The sequence below is a fragment of the Chiloscyllium plagiosum genome, unplaced genomic scaffold (assembly GCF_037043375.1).
Source record: "Chiloscyllium plagiosum isolate Xiang-an unplaced genomic scaffold, Cpla_swu_hap1 HiC_scaffold_28, whole genome shotgun sequence".
In the NCBI taxonomy this organism is placed as follows: domain Eukaryota; kingdom Metazoa; phylum Chordata; class Chondrichthyes; order Orectolobiformes; family Hemiscylliidae; genus Chiloscyllium; species Chiloscyllium plagiosum.
In genome coordinates this window covers 31985088-32011811 of record NW_028270166.1, presented here as the reverse complement: position 1 = coordinate 32011811, position 26724 = coordinate 31985088, and the positions used below count along the sequence as shown (strand labels likewise).

Below are 26724 nucleotides of genomic sequence, written 5' to 3'. Positions count from 1 at the left end.
ATCATAATGAACGTAAGAAATATTAGAGATAAGGAAAGCTATTTGAACATTCATGATGCACGACAAGTGCAAGAGTTAAAATGAGATTGCTTTTGGGTGTGTGCTGCTGAATTCAGGATAAAGAGGTTGAATGCAAGATCATGTTTTACACTGAGTTCAAAAGCTAACACAAACCTTGTGGCATCAGCTAGGAGGATTTTGATTTCTTAAATTGCTAATTAATGAGTTATTGATCATTAAAAACAAAGTACTCCCTCACAGTGCATTACAACAGGTGACACAATGACCTGCCTCTTGCTGCTATCCAAATTGTAATTATCATTGTTGATTTTTCTTTACGCAACATTTTTATACTTAGTCATTTATAGCTCACAAAGAGGCTTTTTGGTCCATTGAATTAGTGCTGGCTCCCTACAGAGCCCTGCAGTTAGTCCTACTTCCCTGCTTGGCCCTTGTGTTCGTTCAAGTTACTTTTCTTCACGTGCCTAGTCTAATTTTTTTAATCAAAAGATTTTTCCATATCCACCACCCTTGTGGGCTGCGAATTCCAGATCAGCAACTTTTTTTAAAATATCTTCCTCCCGTACGCACTGGATCTCTTTCCAAGCCTTGCTTCTTTGTACATGGACAAGCCAACAATCAGCTAATAGTAAGAGATTTCCTTGTCTACCTTTCCAAGCCCATCAATCTTGATCACCACTGTTAAATCGCCCCTCAATCTCCTTTTACTTAATTGAAAACAATATTGACCTAACCTTGAAACTAAACCTCTCAATGCCCGGAACCATTTTGCTAAATCTCTGTAAACTTTAGTTTGGGCAGAAATCTAAAGCAATACACATGCGTCATCTTAAAAACAGTGCCATTATGTTCATACTGCTGCTTTCTATTTCTTCTGCCAAAATGCATCACTGAATTTTTATCTATTGAATTCCATAATAGCTAGCCTATGCGTGCGCCATTGCGGGCTTGGTATTGATTTATTTCAGATATTCTTGTATTTGTTGCTGTCACCTGTAGAATATTTACATCGTTTACATAAAAAGGTGGTCAGCAGTAGTAGCAAACCATATGTTTTTTTCTTTCCTTTTTCGAAGGAGAACGTATGTTGGAGCTATGCCTGGAAAAGCCATTCAATGCTTGAAGAAAACAAAGACTGAAAATCCTTTAGTTCTTATTGATGAGGTAACGTTCTCTAAACTAGTTGTGATAAGCATTGGCCTGGTTTCTGAGGAGTTTAACAAACAAATTGTGTTAAAACTTTACATTTTGACTGCCATTTCACATGTACACATTTCATATTGCACTGAATTCAATTGGATCACTTATTAATGACCCGAGTGCTGCTTGTCCACTGCTGGTTACGTGATTGAAAATGTTCTTGCATGTCTAATTGTTTGTAATTTTTTTTGTGCCTATTCCAGATTGATAAAATTGGTCGTGGTTATCAGGGAGACCCTTCTTCTGCACTCCTGGAACTTCTTGATCCAGAACAGAATTTTAACTTTCTGGATCATTATCTTGATGTTCCTGTTGACTTGTCAAAAGTATGTTTTGAGTTCCCTTCCTGTATCAACGTTTGCTCTCCTTTCTTGGGTCTGCTGCAAGATTACTGAAATGGAAGTTACCTTTTCTTGCCATTGATTCTAATTTTCAGTTAAAGTGTAGCCTGTCAATTCAAAGAGGCTGTGGCTTCACAGTGTAAAGTAGCTGGACTAGTAGTCCAGAAGCTAAAATCCTGGAAACACAGGTTCACATCCCACCAATTCAGTGTATTCATTTGATGAATCTGCAAAATAAAGCCTTGGTAATAACACCATGAAAATTCATCTGTTTCACTAATGTCCTTCAGGGAGAGAAATCTGCCATCCTTAACCTGGTCTGGCATATGTGTGACTCTAGATCTGTAGTAATGTGGATCAGTGTTGAAATGATCCAGCAAGCAACTCTGTTGAAGGATAATGCAAGAAATTTCATCCTTGCCAGCAATGCCCACATTGCAATTTTAGAAGTAGTTTTCAGCATGATAGCTTGGAATTTACCACTGAATTGATTTTAACGTCGTGTTCACAGTTGTGGTTTTGAAAGCTAAACTTATTGTCTCCTATTCAGAATAAATAATCCAACATGAAATTTTATACTATTTAGCTTAAAGCCATTACATTACATTACAGTGTGGAAACATGCCCTTTGGCCCAACAAGTCCACACCGACCCGCCGAAGCATAACCCACCCATACCCTTACATTTACCCCTTACCTAACACTATGGGCAATTTAGCATGGCCAATTCACCTGACCTGCACATCTTTGGACTGTGGGAGGAAACCGGAGCACCCGGAGGAAAACCCACGCAGACACTGGGAGAACGTGCAGACTCCACACAGTCAGTCGCCTGAGGCGGGAATTGAACCCGGGTCTCCGGTGCTGTGAGGCAGCAGTGCTAACCACTGTGCCACCGTGACGCCCACAAGCCATTTAATTCAAATTATTAATTTTAAGTACTGAACACACTTTGTGGTATTACTTATATTGAATTAACTTATTACTTGAAATAAACATTTACAGGACAGGAAATCAATATAATTAGTTGTAAACTATAAGTTTTTTAAAACTGTTAATCAGATAAGGTTCCGTTTACCCCTCAGTTGCTAGAGAATCTGAACAATGATTGTTGCTGCTGCACATGGAGGATATTACAGCTCATTGAGGATATCACAACTAGACACCATTCTATCATCTTGGGTACCATCCTGCTAGATTTGTGATCAGTAGCTGAAAGCTTAACCTGATTTTTACTTTGTTTTCACTTGCTTTTGCTTTTCAACAAGCTATCATTAGTCCTCAGCCAATGTTGCATAATCGACTGCAAAGCTTATTGAAATTAGTCCTGACTAAAACTTAAATCTTACTGGATGTAATTTCATACACAATCATTTTTTTAAAAAAAATTGGGAACTAGTCATAAAATATGTTTGTATATTTAAAGTTAGTATGTTTGAGAAATAACATTTTTTGATCAGTTTTAGAATCAGCGCTTGTTCTTGTGATGATGTATCTTCACTATACTATTTTATTTTCATTGCCATGAAAGCTGAAGAACAGACGTGTGATTTATGTGCAATGGGTGGACTGCTGTTTCTTCACAAATATTGATTTACTTCAGTCCCTCCCTCTCACTAGACCACATTTCCCAAATGTGTGGGATATTACTTCTTCTGATCTCCATTGTGCAACAGGACCAAAATATGTATTTAATTGGTCTTCCATCTGTTTGTTACCATTCATAACTTTAATTGTTTCTGTCTTCACATACCAAAAGAAATCTTTTATAATCAGTTTGTACATTCCCCACATGCTTACTCTTGTGTTCTATTTTTCCTGTCTTAGTCAATCCCTTTGTCTTTGCTGAAATCTAAACTGCTCCCAATGCTCAGACAGCTTTTATTTCCCCCTTTTTCCACAGATTTAATATTATCCCTAACTTTCCTTGTTAGCCATTCTGGGCCCTGTTTACTTTTTTTACTTTTGTGCCAAACAGGAATGAACAATTGTTGCAGTTCTTCCATGTGCACTCTAAATGTTTGCCATTGCCAATTCACTGTAATACCTTGAAGTAACAATCCCCAATTTATTGTAGCCAGCTTGTGCTCAGACCATTACGGTATCTTTTATGTAGAGTGCTCTGCACATTAGGACAAAAGATCTTCAGATTTGTCTTTTTGACATTTTTAGTTCCTTTCCTATTATTTTGCAGTATGACCCTGTTTGATTCTTTCCCTCTGAACTCTCTGCCTATCGCCTTTCCTATTTCCCAGTCGGTCTTTTGTTTTGGCTCTTGTTTCTCCCATTCTATCTCCCTGTGTAGGTTCCCAACCCCCTGTCATTTTAATTTAAACCCTCCTGAACTGCTGTAGCAAATACTTCCCCTGAAACATCAGTTCCCATTCTGCCCAGGTACAACCCAGCCAACTTGTTCTGGGGTAGGTGGAACCTATACCAGTCCAATGTCCCAGGAATCTGAAACACTCCTCCTTCTACCATCTCTACAATCACGTGTCAATCAGTTACATTCGGCTATTTCTACTCTGACTAGCATTTGATTCTGTTAGCAACCCTGAGATTTTTGATGTTCTACTTTTTAATGTGCTTTCTAACTCCCTATATTCTGCTATAAGACTCTCATCCCTTTTCTTACCCTAACCACTAGTTGTTCGTCTTCCTGCTGCAGAATGTAGCTCCTTCAAGCCATCCTTGACCCTAGCATCTGGGATGCAATGTACCACCTTGTTTGCAGTCACACAAAAGTGTATCAGTTACCCTTGAATCCCCTATTAGTATAACCATCCCACACTACTACTCCCATTCAGCAAAGCCAACCTAAGTGTAACAAATTTGGCCATTCCTCTCAACAGTATCCAAAACACTGTACCTGTTTTGCAGGGGGATAGCCAAAGAGGACACCTGCATACCTTTGTCGAGTCTTCTTTGTTTGCCTGGTGGTCATCTGTTCTCTCCTTGCCACAGGCAAGGAGATCTATGCAGTGACCAGCTCTCTGTATGTGCTATCTACGATACTCTCTCATCCTTGCAGTTGCTGCAGTTTCCAATCTTTAGCTGCAGCTGGACACTTCCTGTACACGTTTTAGTCCTGGACTGTGGAACTGTGTCTGACTTCCCACACAGAAGGAGAAGCATACCATGGCTTTACACTCTCTCATTCCATGATTTGCCCCTTTAAATTAAACTCTTTTCCATTGAAATCAAATCCGTTGATCTAGCACCACTAGACTATCTGCAAATAAGAGTCAACTACAAATGACATATAAGCCCGAACAGGTAAGGATGGCAGATTTCTTTCCCTAAGGACAATGGTGAACTAGGTGGATTTTCACATCATTCTTCAGTAACCATTAGGCTAACATTTATATTTCAAATTTTTTTACTGAAAGCAAATGTTTTCAACTGCCATGGTCAGATTCAAACACCCAAATCTTCAGGAATTGGCCTGGAGTTCTGGATTACTAGTCCAGTGACATTACCACTAGTAAAAGTGCAATATACTGTGTCTTGGAAAGCCATAATAAAACTACCTTTTCCATATGTTGTGTTCCACCAAACAATCGAATAAAGAGATATTGGTACAATGAAGTCTAAATTTTGTGGATGAGATTACCATATGTTGGTTGCATATGGCCTAGGATTGTAGCTAAATATTCATCTGAGCAGCTCCAATCTGTGAAACTGTGCCTCGTGAGAATCTGAAAACTTGATAGGATGCAGAAAAAGGATATGTTGTGGACTAATCTGCTCTAATCCCATATCTCTTAATTTGCTAGGTACTTTTTATTTGCACTGCTAATGTGACTGAAACCATTCCAGAACCTCTCCGGGATCGTATGGAAATGATTAACGTGTCTGGTTATGTAGCACAAGAGAAGCTTGCAATTGCTGAGGTATAGTTGTTCTTTAGAAGCCAATAGAATAGATCTGAAGGAACGTACTGTTTGAACATGATATCTTTTTGTATTGTGTGAGGGACTTGTGAATTGTGAATGTGGGGCATCATGATAATAATGGTGCCTTGGCAAGTTGGATGCAATCAAATAATTTAGTGTTTCCAGAGTTTCATAGTAATCCTGTTCCAGTGCTGAGATAGTAGATCATGAATTTCAAATCCCACTTTTCTTACTTGAACAGGAAAGAAAACTCATGATGTTTCGAATGCCATATTTTGGTTGAGACATTAATACCATGTCTGTTCAAATAGATTATGATATCCCATGGCACTACTCATAAGATGCTAAGAAATTCTGATTGATTGTGCCCTGGACAACATTTATCATCTAAATAATGCTATCAAAAATTGATAAATCAGTCATTCATCTCATCACTGTTCATGTTACAAATTGGCTGCTGTGATTGCCTTCAAGAATGCAATTACTATACTTAAATCTCTACAGTATTTTCTCTTTGGGTTGTAAACCTGGATTCTCACTTTATTGCAGCGTTATTTAGTTCCTCAAGCACTGAATGCCTGTGGTCTGGAGAAGGAGGGAGTGCAGATTACATCTGAAGCACTTACTGTTCTCATTAAACAGTATTGCAGGGAAAGTGGAGTTCGCAATCTGCAAAAACAAGTGGAGAAGGTGAGTGCACTATGGTTATTGAGATATATGCTCCAACCTGGAGAGGGCTGCTCAGTTTGCAGTATATTCAATGTCAACTTTTTTTTTCAATATTCATTCATGGGATCTGGGCATCAATGGTTAGGCTAACATTTTTTTTTTCTGTTGACTTGTGGGCATGGGCATTGCTGGCTGTCCAGCATTATTTGCCTGTTCCTAATTACCCTTGAGAAGGTAGAGGTGAACTGCCTTTTTGAGCTGCTGCATTCCACGTGCTGTGGGTTAACACTCAATGCTATCAGGGAGGCAATCGCAGTATTTTGACCCAGCAACAGTAAAGAAATGGCCATATTTCTAAGTCAGGGTGGTGAGTGGCATGGAGGGGATTTTGCAGATGACTCTGTTTTCCATGTATCTGCTACCCTGTTCTTTCTAAATGGAAGTGGTTATGAGTTTGGAAGGTGCTGTCTGAGGATCTTTAAGTGAATTTCTGCAGTGCATGTTGTAGATAACACACACTGCCGGTGCTGAGCAATAGTGGAGACAGTGGATGCGGTGCCAATCAAGTGGGCTGCTTTGTCCTGGATGGTTAGAAGCTTCTTGAATGTTGTTGGACTGCATTCATCCAGGCTAGTGGGGAGTATTCCATCACACTCCTTGACTTGTGCCTTGTAGATGGTGGACGGGTTTTGGGAGTCAGGCTGAGTTACTCACCACAGAATTCCTGACCTCTAACCTCCTATTGTAACTGTTTGTCATCAAGATGTACAGCACAGAAACAGACCCTTTGGTCCAACCCGTCCATGCCGACCAGATATCCCAAACTAATCTAGTCCCATTTGCCAGCGCTTGGCCCATATCCCTGTAAACCCTTCCTATTCATATACCCATCCAAATGCCTTTTAAATGGTGTAATTGTAGCAGCCTCACCACTTCCTCTGGTAGCTGATTTCATACACGCTGCACTCTCTATGTGAAAACGTTGCTTCTTAAATCCCTTTCATATCTTTCCCCTCTCACCCTAAACCAATGCTGTCTAGTTCTGGACTCTTTCCCCCCCCCCCCCCCCAAACCATCCCCTCTCCAAGGGAAAAGACTTTGTCTATTTACCCTATCCATGCCCCCCATGATTTTGTAAACCTCTATAAACTCACCCCTCAGCCTTCAACGCTCCAGGGAAAACAGCCCCAGCCTGTTCAGCCTCTCCCTATAGCTCAAATCCTCCAACCTTGGCAAAGTCCTTGTAAATCTTTTCTGACCCCTTTCAAGTTTCACAACATCCTTCCAATAGGAAGGAGACCAGAATTGCACGCAATATTCCAAAAGTGGCCTAACCTATGTCCTGTACAGCTGAAATGTGACCTCCCAACTCCTATACTCCATGCTCTGACCAACAAAGGAAAGCATACCAAACGCCGCATTGACATCTTATCTACCTGCGACTCCACTTTCAAGGAGCTATGAACCTGCACTCCAAGGTCCCTTTGTTCAGCAACACTCCCTAGGACCTTACCATTAAGTGTATAACTCCTGCTAAGGTTTGCTTTCCTAAATTGCAGCACCTCGCATTTATCTAAATTAAACTCCATCTGCCACTCCTCAGCCCATTGATCCATCTGATTAAGATCCTGTTCTGGAGTCATCTGCAAACTTACTAACTATACCTCCTATGTTCATATCCAAATCATTTATATAAATGATGAAAAGTAGTGGACCCAGCATCGATCCTTGTGGCACTCCACTGGTCATAGGCCTCTAGTCTGAAAAACAACCCTCTGTCTTCTACTTTTGAGCCAGTTCTGTATCCAAATGGCTAGTTCTCCCTGTATTCTGTAAGATCTAACCTTGCTAATCAGTGTCCCATGGGGAACCTTGTTGAACGCGTTATAGGTCCTTGTGCCTTAAATCCAACATTGAAAGATGCAGGGACTCCTGGGCTTCTGCTTGTTCCCTGATTACTGATGCCAATACTCCTCTCAATATTTTTTTAAAATAGAATCCCTACAGTGTGGAAACAGGCCATTTGGCCAACAAGTCCACACCGACCCTCCAAAGAGTTTCCTACCCAGACCCATTCCCCCACCCTATTACTCTATATTTCCCCTGACTAATGCACCTGGCCTACACATCCCTGAACGCTATGGGTAATTTAGCATGGCCAATTAGATTAGATTACTTACAGTGTGGAAACAGGCCCTTCGGCCCAACAAGTCCACACCGCCCCGCCGAAGCGCAACCCACCCATACCCCTACATTTACCCCTTACCTAACACTACAGGTAATTTAGCATGGCCAATTCACCTGACCTGCACATCTTTGGACTGTGGGAGGAAACCGGAGCACCCGGAGGAAACCCACGCAGACACGGGGAGAACGTGCAAACTCCACACAGTCAGTCGCCTGAGGCGGGAATTGAACCCGGGTCTCTGGCGCTGTGAGGCAGCAGTGCTAACCACTGTGCCACCGTGTCACCCACCTAACCTACACATTTTGAATTGTGGGAAGAAACTGGAGCACCTGGAGGAAACCCGCGCAGACAAGGGAAGAATGTGCAAACTCCACACAGACAGTCGCCTGAGGCTAGAATCGAACCCGGATCCCTGGCGCTGTGAGGAAGCAGTGCTAACTACTGAGCCACCGTGCAACAATGTTCTGCTCGCTACAAATATTAAATGCTTTACATTCAAACCCAAAACAAGCTTCCTAGCAGAAGTAAAAACTAGCTTCACAGAAATTTTCCACCGTTCTTAATAACCAACTATTAAGCTAATCATTCTTCAACTGCTTTTACATCTCTGGACCATGTAATTGATCTTGCACCTCAGTTGCAGTTTTGTTTTGTACTTTTCTTTTAGTTAATTGGACCTCTACAGTCACAATTGTTTTTTTTTTTCCCCTCTGCAGGTATTTCGCAAGGCTGCTTACAAAATTGTACACAAGGAGGCTGATGCAGTAATGATAACCCCTGAAAACCTCCAAGACTTTGTCGGAAAACCTGTTTTCACAGTGGATAGGATGTATGATGTTACTCCTCCGGGCGTTGTAATGGGTTTAGCCTGGACAGCTCTGGGTAAGTGGTTGAGCTTTGTATTGATTTGAGTCCGAACAACGCCATAGCTGATTTTAATCTATTTCCACCTTGTCTATTTGACTATTCCAATGCTGTTTTGCATGGACTTTTTTTTTTCAATCTCCATAAACTTGAGTTTATCCAAATCTCTTCTGTCCTTGCCCTAATTCATGGTGTGTATGATTTATCCATCAGCCTTGTACTTGCTGTCCTACATCCACTTCAAGTCCGCAAACTTTAAAAACTCTCTGTGGCTTGTCCATTTCTCATCTCTAACCCCTCCCATGCTAAAATCCCCATAAGAATTCCTGTATTCATCCTGTGCGTCTCTGCCCTGCCCCTGACTTCAACACACCCTCGGTTGTCGATGTAATATTCTTCCAAGTTGTTCTAATCTCAGGACATGTTGGATTGAAGGGTCTGTTTACATGCTATAAAACTCTGAAAATCAAGAAGAAAACTCTTGACAAAATGTGTCATTGTTTACCAATTCGCAAATTACTATTGTTCAGAGAGAAACCTGCACCATCTGACTTTCTCCAACCAATTATTCCTCAGAAATGGTCTTATTGGTTATAAAATCAGTCCAGAATCCAGACAGATGTAGGAATCTGATTATTTACTCGCTGAAAATGATTTTTGAAATCTTGTTCCCCTCTTGCAAGATCAGTTGTTTTATGTCTCATTCAGCAATTTGCTGGATAAATATCCATGTTTTTTCTAATTAATTTTTGTTTCCTTACCTGTGATTATCTTATTGAACAACTGTGCAATTTTCAGAAGTTATATGAAATCAGCCTCTTTTGTCTTCGAAAGTCATATTCTTTGGGATATATGATGTTGTTCATACTTGGTTCTTAAGTTCTGGTATTAGACTTGTAGGTGTATGGTGACTCTTCAATTAATGGTTAGCCTTTTGAGTTTAAAAATAATAAAACGTATTATGGATGTAGGTTTGCTTGCTGAGCTGGAAGGTTTGTTTTCAGATGTTTTGTCACCATACTAGGTAACTTGATCAGTGAGCCTCCAGATAAAGCACTGGTGAGTTGGCCCGCTTTTTATTTGTGTTTAGCTTTCCTTCAGTTGGTGGTGTAATTTCCTGTTCTTTTTCTCAGGGGGTGGTAAATGTTTGTTAATAGAGTTCCAGTTGGAATGCTATGCTGCTTGGAATTCTCGTGTGTGTCTCTGTTTGGCTTGTCTTGGGATGGATGTGTTGTCCCAGTCGAAGTGGTGTCGTTCCTCATCTGTATGTAAGGATGCTAGTGAGAGTGAGTCATGTCTTTTTGTGGTTAGTTGATGTTCTCACTGGTATCCTTACTTACAGATAAGGAAGGAGACCACCATCCTGTTTTGATGGCAAGATTTTACCAAATTTTAGAATTGCTGAAATTACTGCACCATCAACATCTGCATGTTGCCATTGAACAAAAATCTGAACTAAGCCAGCCTTATAATTATAGTAGCTACAAAAACAGGTCAAAAGGCCAAGAATTCTGCAGAAGGTGTGTCCAAAGTCTGTCAACCATCTATAGCACAATTCAGGAGAATGGTGAAATGCTGGACAAAGCAACTTGCTTGATTGACATCCCACCCAACACCTTGAATGTTCACTCCCTTTGTCACTTTTCAATTGATTAAGTAACCAGTGCTGTAATATTCCAAGCTTTCTCCTGCTCTGATATGTTAATTCCTTAGCATACATAGAACATAGAACAATACAGCACAGAACAGGCCCTTCGGCCCACGATGTTGTGCCGAACATTTGTCCTAGCTTAAGCACCCATCCATGTACCTATCCAATTGCCGCTTAAAGGTCACCAAAGATTCTGACTGTACCACTCCCACAGGCAGCGCATTCCATGCCCCCACCACTCTCTGGGTAAAGAACCCACTCCTGACATCTCCCCTATACCTTCCACCCCTCACCTTAAATTTATGTCCCCTTGTAACACACTGTTGCACCCGGGGAAAAAGTTTCTGACTGTCTACTCTATCTATTCCTCTGATCATCTTATAAACCTCTATCAAGTCACCCCTCATCCTTCGCCGTTCCAACGAGAAAAGGCCTAGCACTCTCAACCTATCCTCGTACGACCTATTCTCCATTCCAGGCAACATCCTGGTAAATCTTCTCTGCACCCTCTCCAAAACTTCCACATCTTTCCTAAAGTGAGGCGACCAGAACTGCACACAGTACTCCAAATGTGGCCTAACCAAAATCCTGTACAGTTGCAACATCACTTCACGACTCTTGAATTCAATCCCTCTGCTAATGAACGCTAATACACCATAGGCCTTCTTACAAGTTCTATCCACCTGAGTGGCAACTTTCAAAGATCTATGAACCTAGACCCCAAGATCCCTCTGCACCTCCACCTTACTAAGAACCCTACCATTAACCCTGTATTCCGCATTCTTATTTGTCCTTCCAAAATGGACAACCTCACACTTGGCAGGGTTGAACTCCATCTGCCACTCCTCAGCCCAGCTCTGCATCATATCTAAGTCTCTTTGCAGCCGACAACAGCCCTCCTCACTATCCACAACTCCACCAATCTTCGTATCATCTGCAAATTTACTGACCCACCCTTTGACTCCCTCATCCAAGTCATTAATAAAAATTACAAACCGCAGAGGACCCAGAACTGATCCCTGCAGAACTCCACTTGTAACTGGGCTCCAGGCTGAATATTTGCCATCTACCACCACTCTCTGACTTCGACCAATTAGCCAGTTTTCTATCCAATTGGCCAAATTTCCCTCTATCCCATGCCTCCTGACTTTCCGCATAAGCCTACCATGGGGAACCTTATCAAATGCCTTACTAAAATCCATATATACTACATCCACTGCTCTACCCTCATCCACATGCTTGGTCACCTCCTCAAAGAATTCAATAAGACTTGTAAGGCAAGACCTACCCTTCACAAATCCGTGCTGGCTGTCCCTAATCAAGCAGTGTCTTTCCAGATACTCATAAATCCTATCCCTCAGTATCCTTTCCATTACTTTGCCTACCACCGAAGTAAGACTAACTGGCCTGTAATTCCCGGGGTTATCCCTATTCCCTTTTTTGAACAGGGGCACAACATTCGCCACTCTCCAGTCCCCTGGTACCACTCCCGTTGACAGTGAAGACGAAAAGATCATTGCCAACGGTACTGCAATTTCCTCTCTTGCTTCCCACATAATCGTAGGATCTATCCCGTCAGGCCCGGGGGACTTGTCTATCCTCAAGTTGTTCAAAATGTCCAACACATCTTCCTTCCTAACAAGTATCTCCTCTAGCTTATCAGTCTGATTCACACTCTCCTCTTCAACAATACGGTCCCTCTCGTTCGTAAATACTGAAGAAAAGTACTCATTCAAGACCTCTCCTATCTCTTCCGACTCAATACACAGTCTCCCACTACTGTCCTTGATCGGACCTACCCTCATTCTCGTCATTCTCCTGTTTCTCACATATGCATAAAATACATATTTCAAAGTACCTTTTCACTTCTGTGCGATCTTATGCACAGTCTTGAACAACTTGTATTTCTCTATGTTCACATCTGTAATTTTCTTGTCTGCGTATCTAAAGTTTTTAGTTCTTTCTGAATTAGTAAGAGTTGGTTAGAACTGCATACTGTTCTGGTCCCCACACTACCAGAAGAATGTGGATGCTTTGGAGACGGTACAGAAAAGGTTTACCAGAATGTTGCCTAGTATGGAGCATTTTAGCTATGAAGAAATGTTGGATAGACTGAGTTTGTCTTCACTGGAATGTAGGAGGTTGAGGGGCAACCTGATAGAAGTTTATAAGATTGAATGGTATGAATAGAGTGGAAAGTATGAGGCGTTTTCTCCAGGGTGGGGGAGTCCGTTACTAGGGACATAGGTTTAAGGTGCTTGGGGAGGATTTTATAAGATAAGTGCGTGGCAAGTTTTTCACACACAGGGTGGTGAGTGCCTGGAACGTGCTGCTAGAGATGATGGTGGAAGCAGACACAATAGCAGCATTCAAGAAACACCTGGACAAATGAGTGCATGAACAGGAAAGGAATAGTGGGATACAGGTCCTGAAAGTGAAGACCGTTTTAATATACAAGAGCAAAATGTGTTTGCACAGACTTGGAGGGCTAAAGGGCCTGTTCCTGTGCTGTATTGTTCTTTGTTCATCATTAACTTAAATACCAGGCAATTTGGAAAAAAAGCTTTTCTTTCTTCATATTGCTGTTCTCGTTTGCTCACATTTAAATAATCACACTTGTTGAAAACTAGCATGGCACATTTGTAGTAAAAGTTGAACTAATGGCTACTTGAAGGCTGAAATCACAAAATCCAAGTCACATCTTGTTTATGTTGATTCTGATCCTTCATTTTGGGCTGCCTGTACAATAACTGAAAGCAGGAATAGGTGGCAACAAATTATTCTTTAAAAATGATGAGGCAATGGTGTAAACTTGTTACATTCATCCTTTTGAGATTAATGCACTATATTAATAACTCTTCTAACCATGTCTGAATTGTGAGGTTAGAATTAGCAGACCTACTATCTTACTGCTATCACTGATCCTCAGCTGGTCACTGGAAATAATGTAAGACTAGGCTCTGGGTGGTTTCCATATTCCCATTGTGCAGAATTTAACTTACCTTTTTAATAACAGATTTCAAGGAGAACTTGGCAAAGTAACTTAGTTGAGTCATGTTGACTTCAAATTTCATAACACATCTGCAGTCTCCATGAAAGCCATTAATTATGAGCTTCATTATGATTCAGTACGTAAAATATGTGTAGTTTCCCTTGCCCTTTAAGAAGAACTAGGTAGAAAATAAACATGACTTTGTATCTTACAACACAAGAAACTGTCTAAATTAACCACTCCAATCTTCACAATCAGGTGGGTCAACTCTCTTTATTGAAACCTCTCTTCGACTGCCAAGGGATAAGGAAAGTAAAGAAGGCTCTCTTGAAATGACTGGTCAGCTGGGAGATGTGATGAAGGAAAGTGCGAAAATTGCCTATACATTTGCAAGGGCTTTTCTCATGCAGAAAGATGATACCAATGATTTCTTGATTCAATCCCACATACACCTCCATGTGCCTGAGGTAAGGTTTGAGTATATTGTTTGAGAATCTTTTTAATAATTCAAATCTGTGCATTCATTGAGGCCAGAATGAAAAAAAAATCATGTGTTGCCATGATGCAGCACCATCTTGTTTGATCAGTGCAATTTTAGCCCAGTATTTCTTGCTGTTGGATCCCCAAGACGGTCCAGTGGCTGAGCTCCCACCATATTTTGGTCCAAGCAGCCAAGAGGTAGCCTGTGTTCTGACACATTGTAGCTTAACAAACATCTGTCCTTGTACAGTATCTTCCTTCACAGTGCTAATATGCCTCTCATAGTTGCATTTTCTCACCCTTTGCTCCCCTGGTTATTATGAACCATAATAAAAAAAGCTGGTTGCATCAAGAGGCATCACTTTCTTCTGCTCTCTAAAATAAAAGCAATGCACAGATCAATCAATATATCGGTACAGTGGTTAGCACTGCTGCCTCACAGTGCCAGAGACCCGGGTTCAATTCCTGCCTCGGGCAACTGTGTGGAGTTTGCACATTCTCCCCGTGTCTGCATGGGTTTCCTCCGGGTGCTCCAGTTTCCTCCCATAGTCCAAAGATGTGCAGGTTAGGTGAATTGGCCATGCTAAATTGCCCGTAGTGTTAGGTGAAGGAGTAAATGTAGGGGGGTGGGTTGCTCTTCGGAGGGTCGATGTGGACTTGTTGGGCTGAAGGGTCTGTTTTCCACACTGTAAGTAATGTAATCTAAAACCATCTTGGCGTCATCTGCAAACATACTAACCATGCCTTCTACATTCTCATCTAAATCATTTGGGGACGGCACTGTGGCACAGTGATTAGCACTGCTGCCTCACTGCGCCAGAGACCCGAGTTCAATTCCCGCCTCAGGCGACTCTGTGTGGAGTTTGCACGTTCTCCCTGTGTCTGCGTGGGTTTCCTCCGAGTGCTCCGATTTCCTCCCACAGTCCAAAAATGTGCAGGTCAGGTGAATTGGCCAAGTTAAATTGCCTGTAGTGTTAGGTGAAGGGGTAAAAATGTAGGGGAATGGGTCTGGGTAGGTTGCGCTTCGGCGGGTTGGTGTGGACTTGTTGGGCCGAAGGGCCTGTTTCCACACTAAGTAATCTAATCTAATCTAATCTAAAATACCACAAGTGCTTCTGTATTCACAATCCTTCAGGGCAACTAAACTGAATTCATTCATTCTCCCCTCCACTATTTTTTCCACAGGAAAAAGTGCATCTATATTTCGGACTGTAAGAAATAGGAGTGGAAGTAAGGCCATTCGACCCATCGAGTCCACTCCGCCGTTCAATCATGGCTGATGGGCATTTCAACACCACTTACTCACACTCTCCCCATATCCCTTAATTCCTTGCTAGATTAAGAATTTATCAATCTGTGCCTTGAAGACATTTAACATCTTGGCCTCCACTGCGCTTCGTGGCAATGAATTCCACAGGCCCACTACTCTCTCTTCATCTCTGTTCTAAATTGACCCCCTCTAATTCTCAGATTGTGCCCACGAGTCCTAGTGTCCCCACATATCGGAAACAACTTCCCAGTATCCACCTTTTCTAAGCCATGCATTATCTTGTAAGTTTCTATTAGATTTCCCCATAACCTTCTAAACTGTAATGAATACAATCCCAGGATCCTCAGTCGTTCATCATATGTTAGGCCTACCATTCCAGAGATCGTCTGTGTTAATCTCCGCTGGATGTGCTCCAGTGCCAGTATGTCATTCCTGAGGTGTGGGGCCCAAAACTGGACACCGTATTCTAAATTGGACCTAACCAGAGCTTTATAAAGTCTCAGTAGCACATCATTGCTTTTACATTCCAACTCTCTTGAGATAAATAACTACATTACATTTGCTTTCTTAACTATGGACTCAACCTGCAATTCAACCTTTAGAGAATCCTTTAGTAGCACTCCCAGATCCCTTTGTACTTTGGCTTTATGAATTTTCTCACCATTTAGAAAATAGTCCTTGCCTGTGTTCATTTTTCCAAAGTGCAAGACCTTGCATTTGCTCTCATTAAATTTCATCAGCCATTTCTTGGACCATTCTCCCAAACTGTCTAAAAATTTCTGTAGCCTTCCCACCTCCTCAGAACTACCTGCATGTCCACCTAATGTAGTATCATCGGCGAACTTCACCAGAATGCCCCCAGTCTCTTCATCCAGATCATTGATACATAGTGAACAGCTGTGGCCCCAACACTGAACCCTGTGGGACACCACTTGTCACCAGCTGCCATTCCAAAAACGAACCTTTTATCCTAACTGTCTGTCTTCTGTCAGACAGCCAATCCTCAACCAATGCTAGTAGCTCAACTCAAGCACCGTGGGCCCTCACTTTACTCAGCAGCCTCCCGTGAGACACCTTATCAAAGCCCTTTTGGAAGTCTAGGTAGATCACATTCACTGAGTTTCCCTGGTCTGACCTACTTGTTACCTCTTCAAAGAATTCTAACAGGTTTGTCAGGCACGACCTCCCCTTACTAAATCCATGCTGACTTGTTCTAATTTGACCCTGCACTTCCAAGAATTTAGAAATCTCATCCTTAACAATGGATTCTAGAATTTTACTGAGGTTAGGCTAATCGGCCTATAATTTTCCATCTTTTGTCTTGATCCTTTCTTGAACAAGGGGGTTACAACCGCCATTTTTTAATTATTTGGGCCTAACTGACTCCAGTGATTTTTTTGTTTTAAATGATTTAGTGTAAGTCATCTTTTGAAATAGAAATGGAAAGTCATGAAAGAAAATATACACACCCTGTATTTTCCAGCTAGCTGCATAGTTAATGATTTAAGTGCATTTTTCCAGGAAATGGTCTTCTGGTACAGTTGTAACTGTTAATATTTTCAATGAAGAACTGAATTGGCAATAACATAGAGTCATAGAGCTGTACAGCTTGGAAACATATCCTTAGGTCCAGATATTTCTAATTAGCTTCCAAACCCTGACTATTCATGTGTCCATCCAGATGCCTTTTAAATGTTGTAATTGTACCAACCTCCTCCTCCACCTCTGTCAGGTCATTCTGTATGTGTGCCACCCTCTGCATGAAAATGTTGCCCCTTAAGTCCTTTTAAATCTTTCCCCTCTCACCTTAAACCTATGCCTTCTACTTTTGGAGTTACCGACACTGGGGAAAATACCTTGACTATTCACCCTATCCATGCCCCTCATGATTTTGTAAACCTCTATCAACTCTCCTCTCAACCTCTGACACTGTAGGAAAAGAATAGCCCCAGGCTATTCAGCCTTTCCCTATAACTCAAACCCTCCAACCCTGGCAAGATTAGATTAGATTACAGTGTGGAAACAGGCCCTTCGGCCCAACAAGTCGACACCGACCTGCCAAAGCGAAACCCACCCATACCCCTACATTTACCCCTTACCTAACACTACGGGCCAATTCACCTGACCCTGCACATCTTTGGACTGTGGGAGGAAACCGGAGCACCCGGAGGAAACCCAAGCAGACACTGGGAGAACGTGCAAACTCCACACAGTCAGTCGCCTGAGGCGGGAATTGAACCTGGGTCTCTGGCGCTGAGGCAGCAGTGCTAACCACTGTGCCACCATGCCGCCCACATGCTTACAAATCTTTTCTGAACTCTTGAATGCTTCACAACATCCTTCCAATAAGAGGGAGACCAGAATTGCATGCAGTATTCCAAAAGTGGCCTAAACAATATCCTATATAGCTGCAACATGACCTCCCATTGCCTAAAATCAATGCACTGACCAATAAAGATAAGCGTGCCGAATGCCGCCTTCACTCCACTTTCAAGAAACTATGAACCTGTACACCAAGGTCTCTTTGTTTTGCGACAGTCTGCAGAACCTTAGCATTAAGTATATAAGTCCTGCTCTGATTTGCTTTATTAAAATGCAACACCTCACATTTACCTAAATTAAATTCCAGTTGCCACTCCTAGGCCTTTTGCCAATCTAATCCATTATACTATGAGGTAACTTTCTTCACTGTTTGCTACTTCACTAATTTTGATGTCATCTGCAAACTTACTAACCATACTTCCTGTATTCCATTCAAATCATTTATATAAATGACCAAAAGCAGTGAATCAGCATAAATCCTTGTGGCATACTGCTGGCCACAGGCCTCCAGTTCGAAAAATAATCGCCTTTACCATTCTCTGTCTCCTACATTCGAATCAATTTTGTAACCAAATGGCTAACTCTCCCTGAATTCCATTTGATGTAACCAGTCTACCATATGAAACCTTGTTGAATGCCTTGCTAAAGTACCTTCATTTCAAAACAAATTTTATCTTCTTTTGTATTAAATATATATGAATTATATATTCAGAATTCTCTTGTAGGCTTCCTGGTAAGTATATATACATGAAATTGTTAAAAGATAGTTAGCACAAGAAACCTTCACTTAAAGTCGTTGCATTCCTGAAAATTGGGACTATGGGCATCACTGTTAGTTAGCTTCTGGCGAACATTGTTTGCTCTAAGAAAATGATGTATAGATTGAACTACTGTGACGTGAAAGTTATTTTATTTTGAAACAACTTGCAAAACAGAATAATTACTGCATATAAAACTAAAGCTATATATTTAATATTTCAGAACCTTTCTCAAAAGTGAACCATTAAATTGAGACAATTTAGATGACCAATGCCTAAATTGGTTTTTTTAAAGGTTATTTTATTTATGAATTTAAAAAATGTGCAAGAAATACTAATATAGTTACTTTGAATAAATGTTCAAAGTACAACCGCCTGTTAAAATTTTAATTGACTACACACCACCTAGTGGTTGAAGCTGGTCAGTGCAGGCGGAATTACTTGCACTGACCAGCGTCTGCCACTAGATGCAAGCCAGGACATCATACCAAATTCAGAATGGCAGGCAGAAAACAAAGCAAATACCTGAGGTTTAAAACTTTAAAATTTTAGACTTCAAAGAATGGGAGCAGGGTGAAGAGGAATTGAGGCTGGAGGCAGCAACAGGAAAGGGCTAGGGGCAACTGATTGTGGGATCAAAAGCATGGGGAAAATTCTTCAGAGTAGGCAGGCCCAAAGGAAGGTCAGTATGAAACCATGTTAAGCAAATCTTTATTTGTTTAAAGACTAGTTTATTAAAGACACAACTTGAAGTGAACGGCCGATGTCATTTGCATGAACCTTAGTGAAGCTTTTGACAAGTTCCACGTGGTAGACTAATTAGTAAAGTTAGATCACATGGGATTTGGGGTGAGCTTGCCAGATGGATACAAAATTGATTTACTGTAGGAGATGGTAGTGGCAGAGGATTGTTTTTCAAACTGGAGGCCTGTGACCAGCTGTATTCCATATGGCTCTGTACTGGGTCCACTTTTGTCATTTATGTAAACAACTTGGATGAGAATGTAGGAGATGTGGTTAGTACATTTGTGATGATACCAAAATATGTGAGACATTTATGGAGGTTTATAAAATCATTGAGGGGCATAGATAATGGAAATAGCAAGGGTCTTTTCCCTAGAGTGGGAGTTCAAATTGTGGGGCATATTTTTAAGGTGAGGAGGAGGAAGTTTTTTAAAAGACGTGAGGGGCACTTTCTCCACGGTAAGGTGATGAAAAAGGTTGAAGTCACATTGAGTCCAGGGTGTTCTAGCTAGATGGATAGAGAACTGGTTGGACAACAAGAGACAGAGTAGTAGTGGAAAGGAGCTTCTCAAAATGGAGACCTGTGACCAGTGATGTTCCACAGGGATCTGTGCTGGGACCACTGTTGTTTGTGATATACATAAATGATTTACCATTAGCAAGTTTGCAGATGACACTAAGATTGGTGAAGTAGTAGATAGTGAAGGGGACTGTCAGAGAATACAGCAGATTGGAGAGTTGGGCAGAGAAATGGCAGATGGAGTTCAATCCGGACAAATGCGAGCTGATGCATTTGGGAAGATCCAATTCAAGAACTAACTATGCAGTAAATGGAAAAGTCCTGGGTAAAATTGAGGTACAGAGATGTCTAGGTGTTCAGGTCCATTGTTCCCTAAAGGTGGCAACGCAGATCAGTAGAGTGGTCAAGAAGGCATACGGCATGCTTTCTTTCATCGTAAGGGGTATTGAGTACAAGAGTTGGCAGGTAATGTTACAGTTGTATTAGACTTTGGTTCGGCCACGTTTGGAATACTGCAGACAGTTCTGGTCGTCACATTACCAAAAGGATGTGGATGCTTTGGAGAGGGTGCAGAGGAGGTTCACCAGGATATTGCCTAGTATGCAGCTATGAGGAGAAGTTGAGTAGATTTGGATTATTTTCATTGGAAAGAAGAAGGTTGAGGAGGACCTGATTGAGGCCTAAAAAATCATGAAAGGTGTAGACAGGGTGGAGAGCAAGGAATGTTTGGCCACAGTGAAGGACTCAATTATTAGGGGTCATAAGTTCAAAGTGAGGGGGGAAAAGTTTAGGGAAGATGTGCTTGGAAACTTCTTTATGCAGAGGGTGTTTGGTCCCTGGAACGCATTGCCAGTGGAGGTGGTAGAGGCGGGAATGATACTGTCATCTAAGATGTATCTACACAGATACATGAATGGGCAGGGAGCAAAAGGGATACAGATCCTTAGAAAATAGGCAGCAGATTTAGATAGAGGATCTGGATTGGCACAGGCTTGGAGGACCGAAGGGTCTGTTCCTGTGCTGTAATTTTCTTCATTCGTAGTTTGTGGAATGAAAGTGGTGAATGCAGATACAGTTAGAACATTTAACAGACCTTTGCATAAACACATGATTAGGAAAAGTTTAGAGGCATATGGGCCAAATGCATGCAGGTGGGACTAGTTTAATTGGGAAGCACGTTTGGTGTGGACTAGTTGGACTGAAGGGTCTGTTTCTATGCTGTATGACACTGACTCCATGAGTCAACTTTAACCAGCTTTCCCACTGAACATGCAGGACATAACATAGGTTCCTATTAACCATATACATCACTACATATACACTACACTCTTGGGTATATAGATGCTAAGTGGCAAAATATTTATCTTATTCGCTTTACTCATACAGAGCTATGTCATTTGTGTGTTGCATTAAGAGTATAGAAATGTCCATCTTCACTGTGTGGTTGGTCAGCTCTCCATTGTTGTAACAAAATCATGAATATTTATTTGGATTTGAAAGCTTACTAATACTCCATGCTTCAGTAATAAAGATAATTTGTTTGAATTGTTGATTGAATATTTTAAAGACAGGAACTTGTCTATCCTGCCGTCTGTTTACCTGACCCTTTTTGTGGTAAAAATTCAAGCAGCTGATCATATGCTGATTTTGGAAAGAAAATGCTGTACAGAATTTGTTCCTTCCCAGCATTGTGAAATAGGTATCTACGCAGGAAGAATCTATCATTACATAATTATAGGTGGTGTGGGAGAGGAACATTAATATGCATCTCTAACTTCCTAGTTTTGATCCTATTCCCTGAGTGCAACCTCTTAATCTGAGCAATGCAATTTAAATTATCCAGGATAATGAATTTCTGATCCTTGTAAAATTTAAAAGTATAAGACAGAAAAGGCTGTAAATACTTGACAGATTGAGTAGTATCTGACAAAGAAAGGAATGTTGTTTTATATTTCAGATCAATGACCTTTCCTTAAAACTGGAAAAAATAGAAATATGTTTTATGCAAATTAAATTTGAGAAGAAGGGGAGAGAACAAAGAAATAGGTTTGTAATCAGGTGGAAGACAGAGTGCAGAAGTCACTGGTAATGGGACATGATACAGTGATGTTAAGGGTAATTAGACACAGAGACAAATGCTGACCTTGCCAGTGAAATCCACCTCCTATAAAAACCAGAAAGTAAAGAGGATGTCTTCACATCCTCAGCAAAACAGTTTGTGATGTTAGTTACTATTTTTTTAAAACCACCTTTTCCTAATTAGCTTGTTCAGAGATGTTATTACACACCTCTAGAACTGGTGGGACTTGAACCTGGGCCTCTTGGCCCATGGTAGGGACACTACCACTATGCCATAAGAGGGCCACTGTGAGTAGCTACGTACATCACCATGCTAATATAGAGCATCTGTATTCTCTCTTTTGGATGTGAAGAGTGAGGTTAGTAAACACTGCAACTGTCAAATAAATGAATAGTACAGGAGACTATTTAAACATTACTTACGCTGTTTTTCCAGGGTGCCACACCTAAAGATGGTCCAAGTGCAGGCTGTACAATTGTAAGTGCACTCCTTTCTCTAGCAATGAATCGACCTGCACGGCAAAATTTGGCAATGACTGGAGAGGTATCACTTACTGGGAAAATCCTGCCTGTTGGTGGAATTAAGGAGAAGACTATTGCTGTAAGTTACTGTGAAGCTTCTGAAATTATAGATACTATTGTAAGCAGGAAAACCAAAGGCCTGTTTTAGCTGAGCTATTTCCTTTAAAAGTTGGGGCTTGTAAATAGTAAGAAAATGCTAAAACAATAAAAAGAAACTTTCAATTTTTGATTAGTTTAACACCCTTACAAACTAAAATTCTCAAATGCAGCGAGGGTAAACTTTATCCATAATCTGTGTTCAATGTGACAGGAAACCCACTCAACTTTTGTTTGCCATTTAGTGAAGTGGTGAGTCTGAAACTAGTTTATTCACCTTGATTATCTTGGTGTATATTTGTATGCAATCTGAAATCTTAATACCATTATTTTAAGAAAGCCATTGTAACAATTTCACTTCAGAAAAGATTTAAATTGAACTTTTTTTTCCCCCCTTAGGCAAAGAGAGCTGGTGTTGATTGCATCATTTTACCAATGGAAAACAAGAAGGACTTTTGCGATCTACCAACATTTATTACAGAGGGTCTTGAAGTACATTTTGTTGAACATTACCAGGATGTGTACAGTACTGTGTTTCCAGATAAATGAAATTGAGCCATGCACCCATAATAGAACTGACTTCAACACCATTTCTGGGAAGTGCATTCTGTAGAAATAGAACCAGATGCAAAGTGGAGGAACTGTCTGAATGCTGCAGAATTGTCATGATTGCAAAGTAAATGGAACACATTTGATCAGATTTGGTCATTGTACTAAAGTATTGTTGTAACCAATCCTGACATCATATCGTCAGTTAATTGATAGATTTTGATTTAAATAAATTTTATTAAGTAATTCTGGAATCTGCTGAAATCATGGAAACTAAATCAAATTGTCATGAGTTATTTCATTTAATCGAGTGGGTGATGGTGTAGTCACATGGACGAGAATAATGAATGTATCTGGTTTGTGCTGTTAACTGGGGCACAGCTTGAGTATTGTGTTTGGCTGTGGTATGACTAATTATTAAAATGGAAATTATATCCAAGATTCTGATCCGAATGGTCCATTGACCTGTACCAAAGCTGACTCCTGGCAAACTGAGTCTTGGCTAAAATACTTTTTCATCAAGTTCTGTGCCAATATTCATTGGCTATTTACGATTGAAGAGGGTTTATTGCTATCTGTAACTCAGTCCCAGCACAAATTGGTGTATTCAGTTCAGGTAAAATCATTTGCAGTACAATATTTTACTTTCCACTTGGACAGATTCCAGCAATTTCTCGGCTTGTTTTACAAGACAGACAAGGTTTCCACTGAAGTTACACACCACACACGTGAATTCTTTGAGAAATTCTCTGTGCAAGTGAATAGATGTATGAAAATTATGGAAGCTTATCTGTTTGAAACTTTTGAATCATGTCTTCCCATTAATTAACTCACTTGGACAATACTGTTTTCTATTAACAAGCTGACATTCCTCAAATTTCTGTATTGGTTTTTGTCATAAGTTGCCTAATATTCCCATAGGTATATCTTGCTAATTTTCCATATGGATATCATTTTGCTTTCAAATTAGTGCATGCTTCCTTTCTAACAGAGTGGAGGAGAAAGTATGAATTTGCATAATTATTGCAATAGAAGGCCAAGACTGTATTTTGTAATGCTATCCTTCAGGAGAACTGGAAGCTTGCAGTTAAATTTAAAGTTTAATCATTTCCTTCAAAAGGCTTGAAATCAAATTTTGAAATAGAACTATCATTGTGTATTAATGCCACTTTATGCTTGACAAATTCATTTACTTAAATTTATTTTTTCCATATTGACAAAAACCTGTGACACTGTTGAACATTAACCATCCAAATTAAGATCAAACACCTCTGGTATTGTGTACATGTACAGCGTGGAAACAGACCCTTCGGTCCAACTTATCCATGCTGACCAGATATCCTAAATTAATATAGTCTCATTTGCCAACATTTGGCCCATTCCTCTCCAAATCCTTCCTATTCATGTACCCATCCAGATGTCTTTTAAATGTTGTAATTGTACCAGCCTCCACCACTTCCACTGGCAGCTCATTCCATACACCCACCATCCTCTGTGAAAAGGTTGCCCCTCAGGTCCCTTTTTAAATCTTTCCCCTTTCACCTTAAACCTATGCCTTCAAGTTCTTGACTTTCCACCCTGGGGAAAAAGACCTTATCTATTTACCCTATCCATACCTCTCCTGTTTTTATAAACTTCTGTAAGGTAATTCCCTCAGCCTCCAACACTCCAGGGAAAATAGCCCAGCCTATTCAGCCTCTCCCTGTAGCTCAAACCCACCAACCCTGGCAACATCCTTGTAAATCTATTTTTGAACTCTCTCAAGTTTCACAATATCTCTCCTGTAGCCCAGAGACCAGAATTGCACACAATATTCCAAAAGTGGCCTAACCAATGTCCTGCACAGCTGCAACATGACCTCCCAACTCCTATACTTAATGCACTGACCAATAAAGGTAAGTGTACCAAATGGCCGTCTTCACTATGCCGTCTACCTGTGACTCCACTTGCAAGGAACTATGAACCTGCACTCCAAGGTCTCTGTTCAGCAACACTACCTAGGACCTTAGCATTAAGTGTATCAATCCTGCCCTGATTTGTCCTTCCAATACGTAATACCTCACATTTATCTAAATTGACTTGAAACTTATGTGGCATTTAATGTTAAACCCTTGATCTTGATGGTGAGGGATTCAGTGGTGGTAACACCATTGAATGTTAAGGGTCAGAAGTTAAATCAAATCATATTGGAGATGGTCATTGCCTGGCATTTGTGAGGCTGGAATGTTAGTTGCAACTTTTAATAGCTTTTAATATAAGTTTGGAACAATTTCAAAGAACAGTCCTACAGCACAAAATGTTAACTGTTTCTCTCTCCACATATATTGGATCCTGATGTGGTCTTCTCAACAGCAGGGAAATCAAACTTAAATTAAGGAAACATTTGGCTGAACATCTCAGCTGGGCCGGCAGGAGCCAACCGGATCTGAGTCACTGCCAGTTTTAATTCCTCTTCCTTTCTGACATGACCATCCTTGGTGTCCTCCATTGTCACAATGAATCAAATGAAAATTGGAGGAACAACACCTCTTCTGTTTGGGCAGCCTACAGTCCGGAGGACTCAACATTTGAGTTCTCCAATTTCAAATAACCTCCCCCTTCCTTCTGCTCCTCTCAGCCACTTACCAGATTCATCCCTCCCATCGACAAATAAGGTCGTACCCTCTACCTATCTCCACCTTGCCCCTCTACCCCATTTTATCTGCAGCTTGTGTTAACCCGTGCCCAGTCCTGAAGGGTTACATGGTTTGGGCAGCATGGTTCAGTGGTTAGCACAGCACCAGGGACCTGGGTTCAATTCAAGCCTTGGGCGACTGTGTGGAGTTTGCATATTCTCCATGTCTGTGTGGGTTTTCTCCAGGTGCCCGGTCCTCCAATTGCCAATAGACAGGGATGTGTAGGTTAGGTGCATTAGTCAGGAGTAAATAGAGTAGGGGAATGGGTCTGGCTGAGTTGCTCTTCTGAGGGTCGGAGTGAACTTGTTGGGCCAAACGGCCTGTTTCCACACTCTGCAGGGATTCTATTCTACACTGAAAAGTTGACTTCACCTCCTGATGCTACCTGGCTTGCTGTGTTATCCCAGCTTCCTGCTTGCCAACTGAGTTTCTTTGGCAGTTCGCTTTTATTATAATGTAGTTGCCATTCCCAGATGTTCCTTACTCTATCTACTCTGGTTCATTTCCTTTTTTTAAAACATTATTTTGTCACTCCTGTTGCATATTTCTAATTTATTTCCTTGCCAGCTAAATCTGCACCTCATTGATTTGTTTCTATTCTCTCCCTTCTGTTTAATTAGTGTTTAAGTGGATTTAATTTCTTTATATTCCCTTCCAATTGGTCCTTACTATTGCAAAGCTGTTGTAACCTCTATTTACACTTTCAAGACAGTCACACCCTGGTTAGAGCACAGATTTCCTATTACAGTACTCTGCTTTCCCAACCTTAGTTAATTTTGTTGTTTGTTTCTAAACACCAGAGAATTCAGGCCTTAGCATCTCATTTTTGTACACCCTCTAAGGCCATGGACAAAGTCTACTAAGCCTTCACTCTACTTACAATGAGGG

General features: G+C 40.9%; 1 protein-coding gene across 1 annotated transcript in view; it reads left to right on the top strand.

The window, feature by feature from the left end:
* Positions 1 to 23407, top strand: part of lonp1 (lon peptidase 1, mitochondrial) — a 47805-nt gene extending 24398 nt beyond the window's left edge. The window contains exons 11-18 of the mRNA XM_043721032.2: positions 1098 to 1185; positions 1425 to 1547; positions 5338 to 5454; positions 6007 to 6147; positions 9031 to 9196; positions 14080 to 14288; positions 22431 to 22595; positions 23012 to 23407. Coding sequence (XP_043576967.2) covers positions 1098 to 1185; positions 1425 to 1547; positions 5338 to 5454; positions 6007 to 6147; positions 9031 to 9196; positions 14080 to 14288; positions 22431 to 22595; positions 23012 to 23161 — 1159 coding nt within the window. The 3' untranslated portion in view covers positions 23162 to 23407. The remainder of the gene's footprint in view (positions 1 to 1097; positions 1186 to 1424; positions 1548 to 5337; positions 5455 to 6006; positions 6148 to 9030; positions 9197 to 14079; positions 14289 to 22430; positions 22596 to 23011) is intronic.
* The last annotated feature ends 3317 nt before the right edge of the window (positions 23408 to 26724 follow it).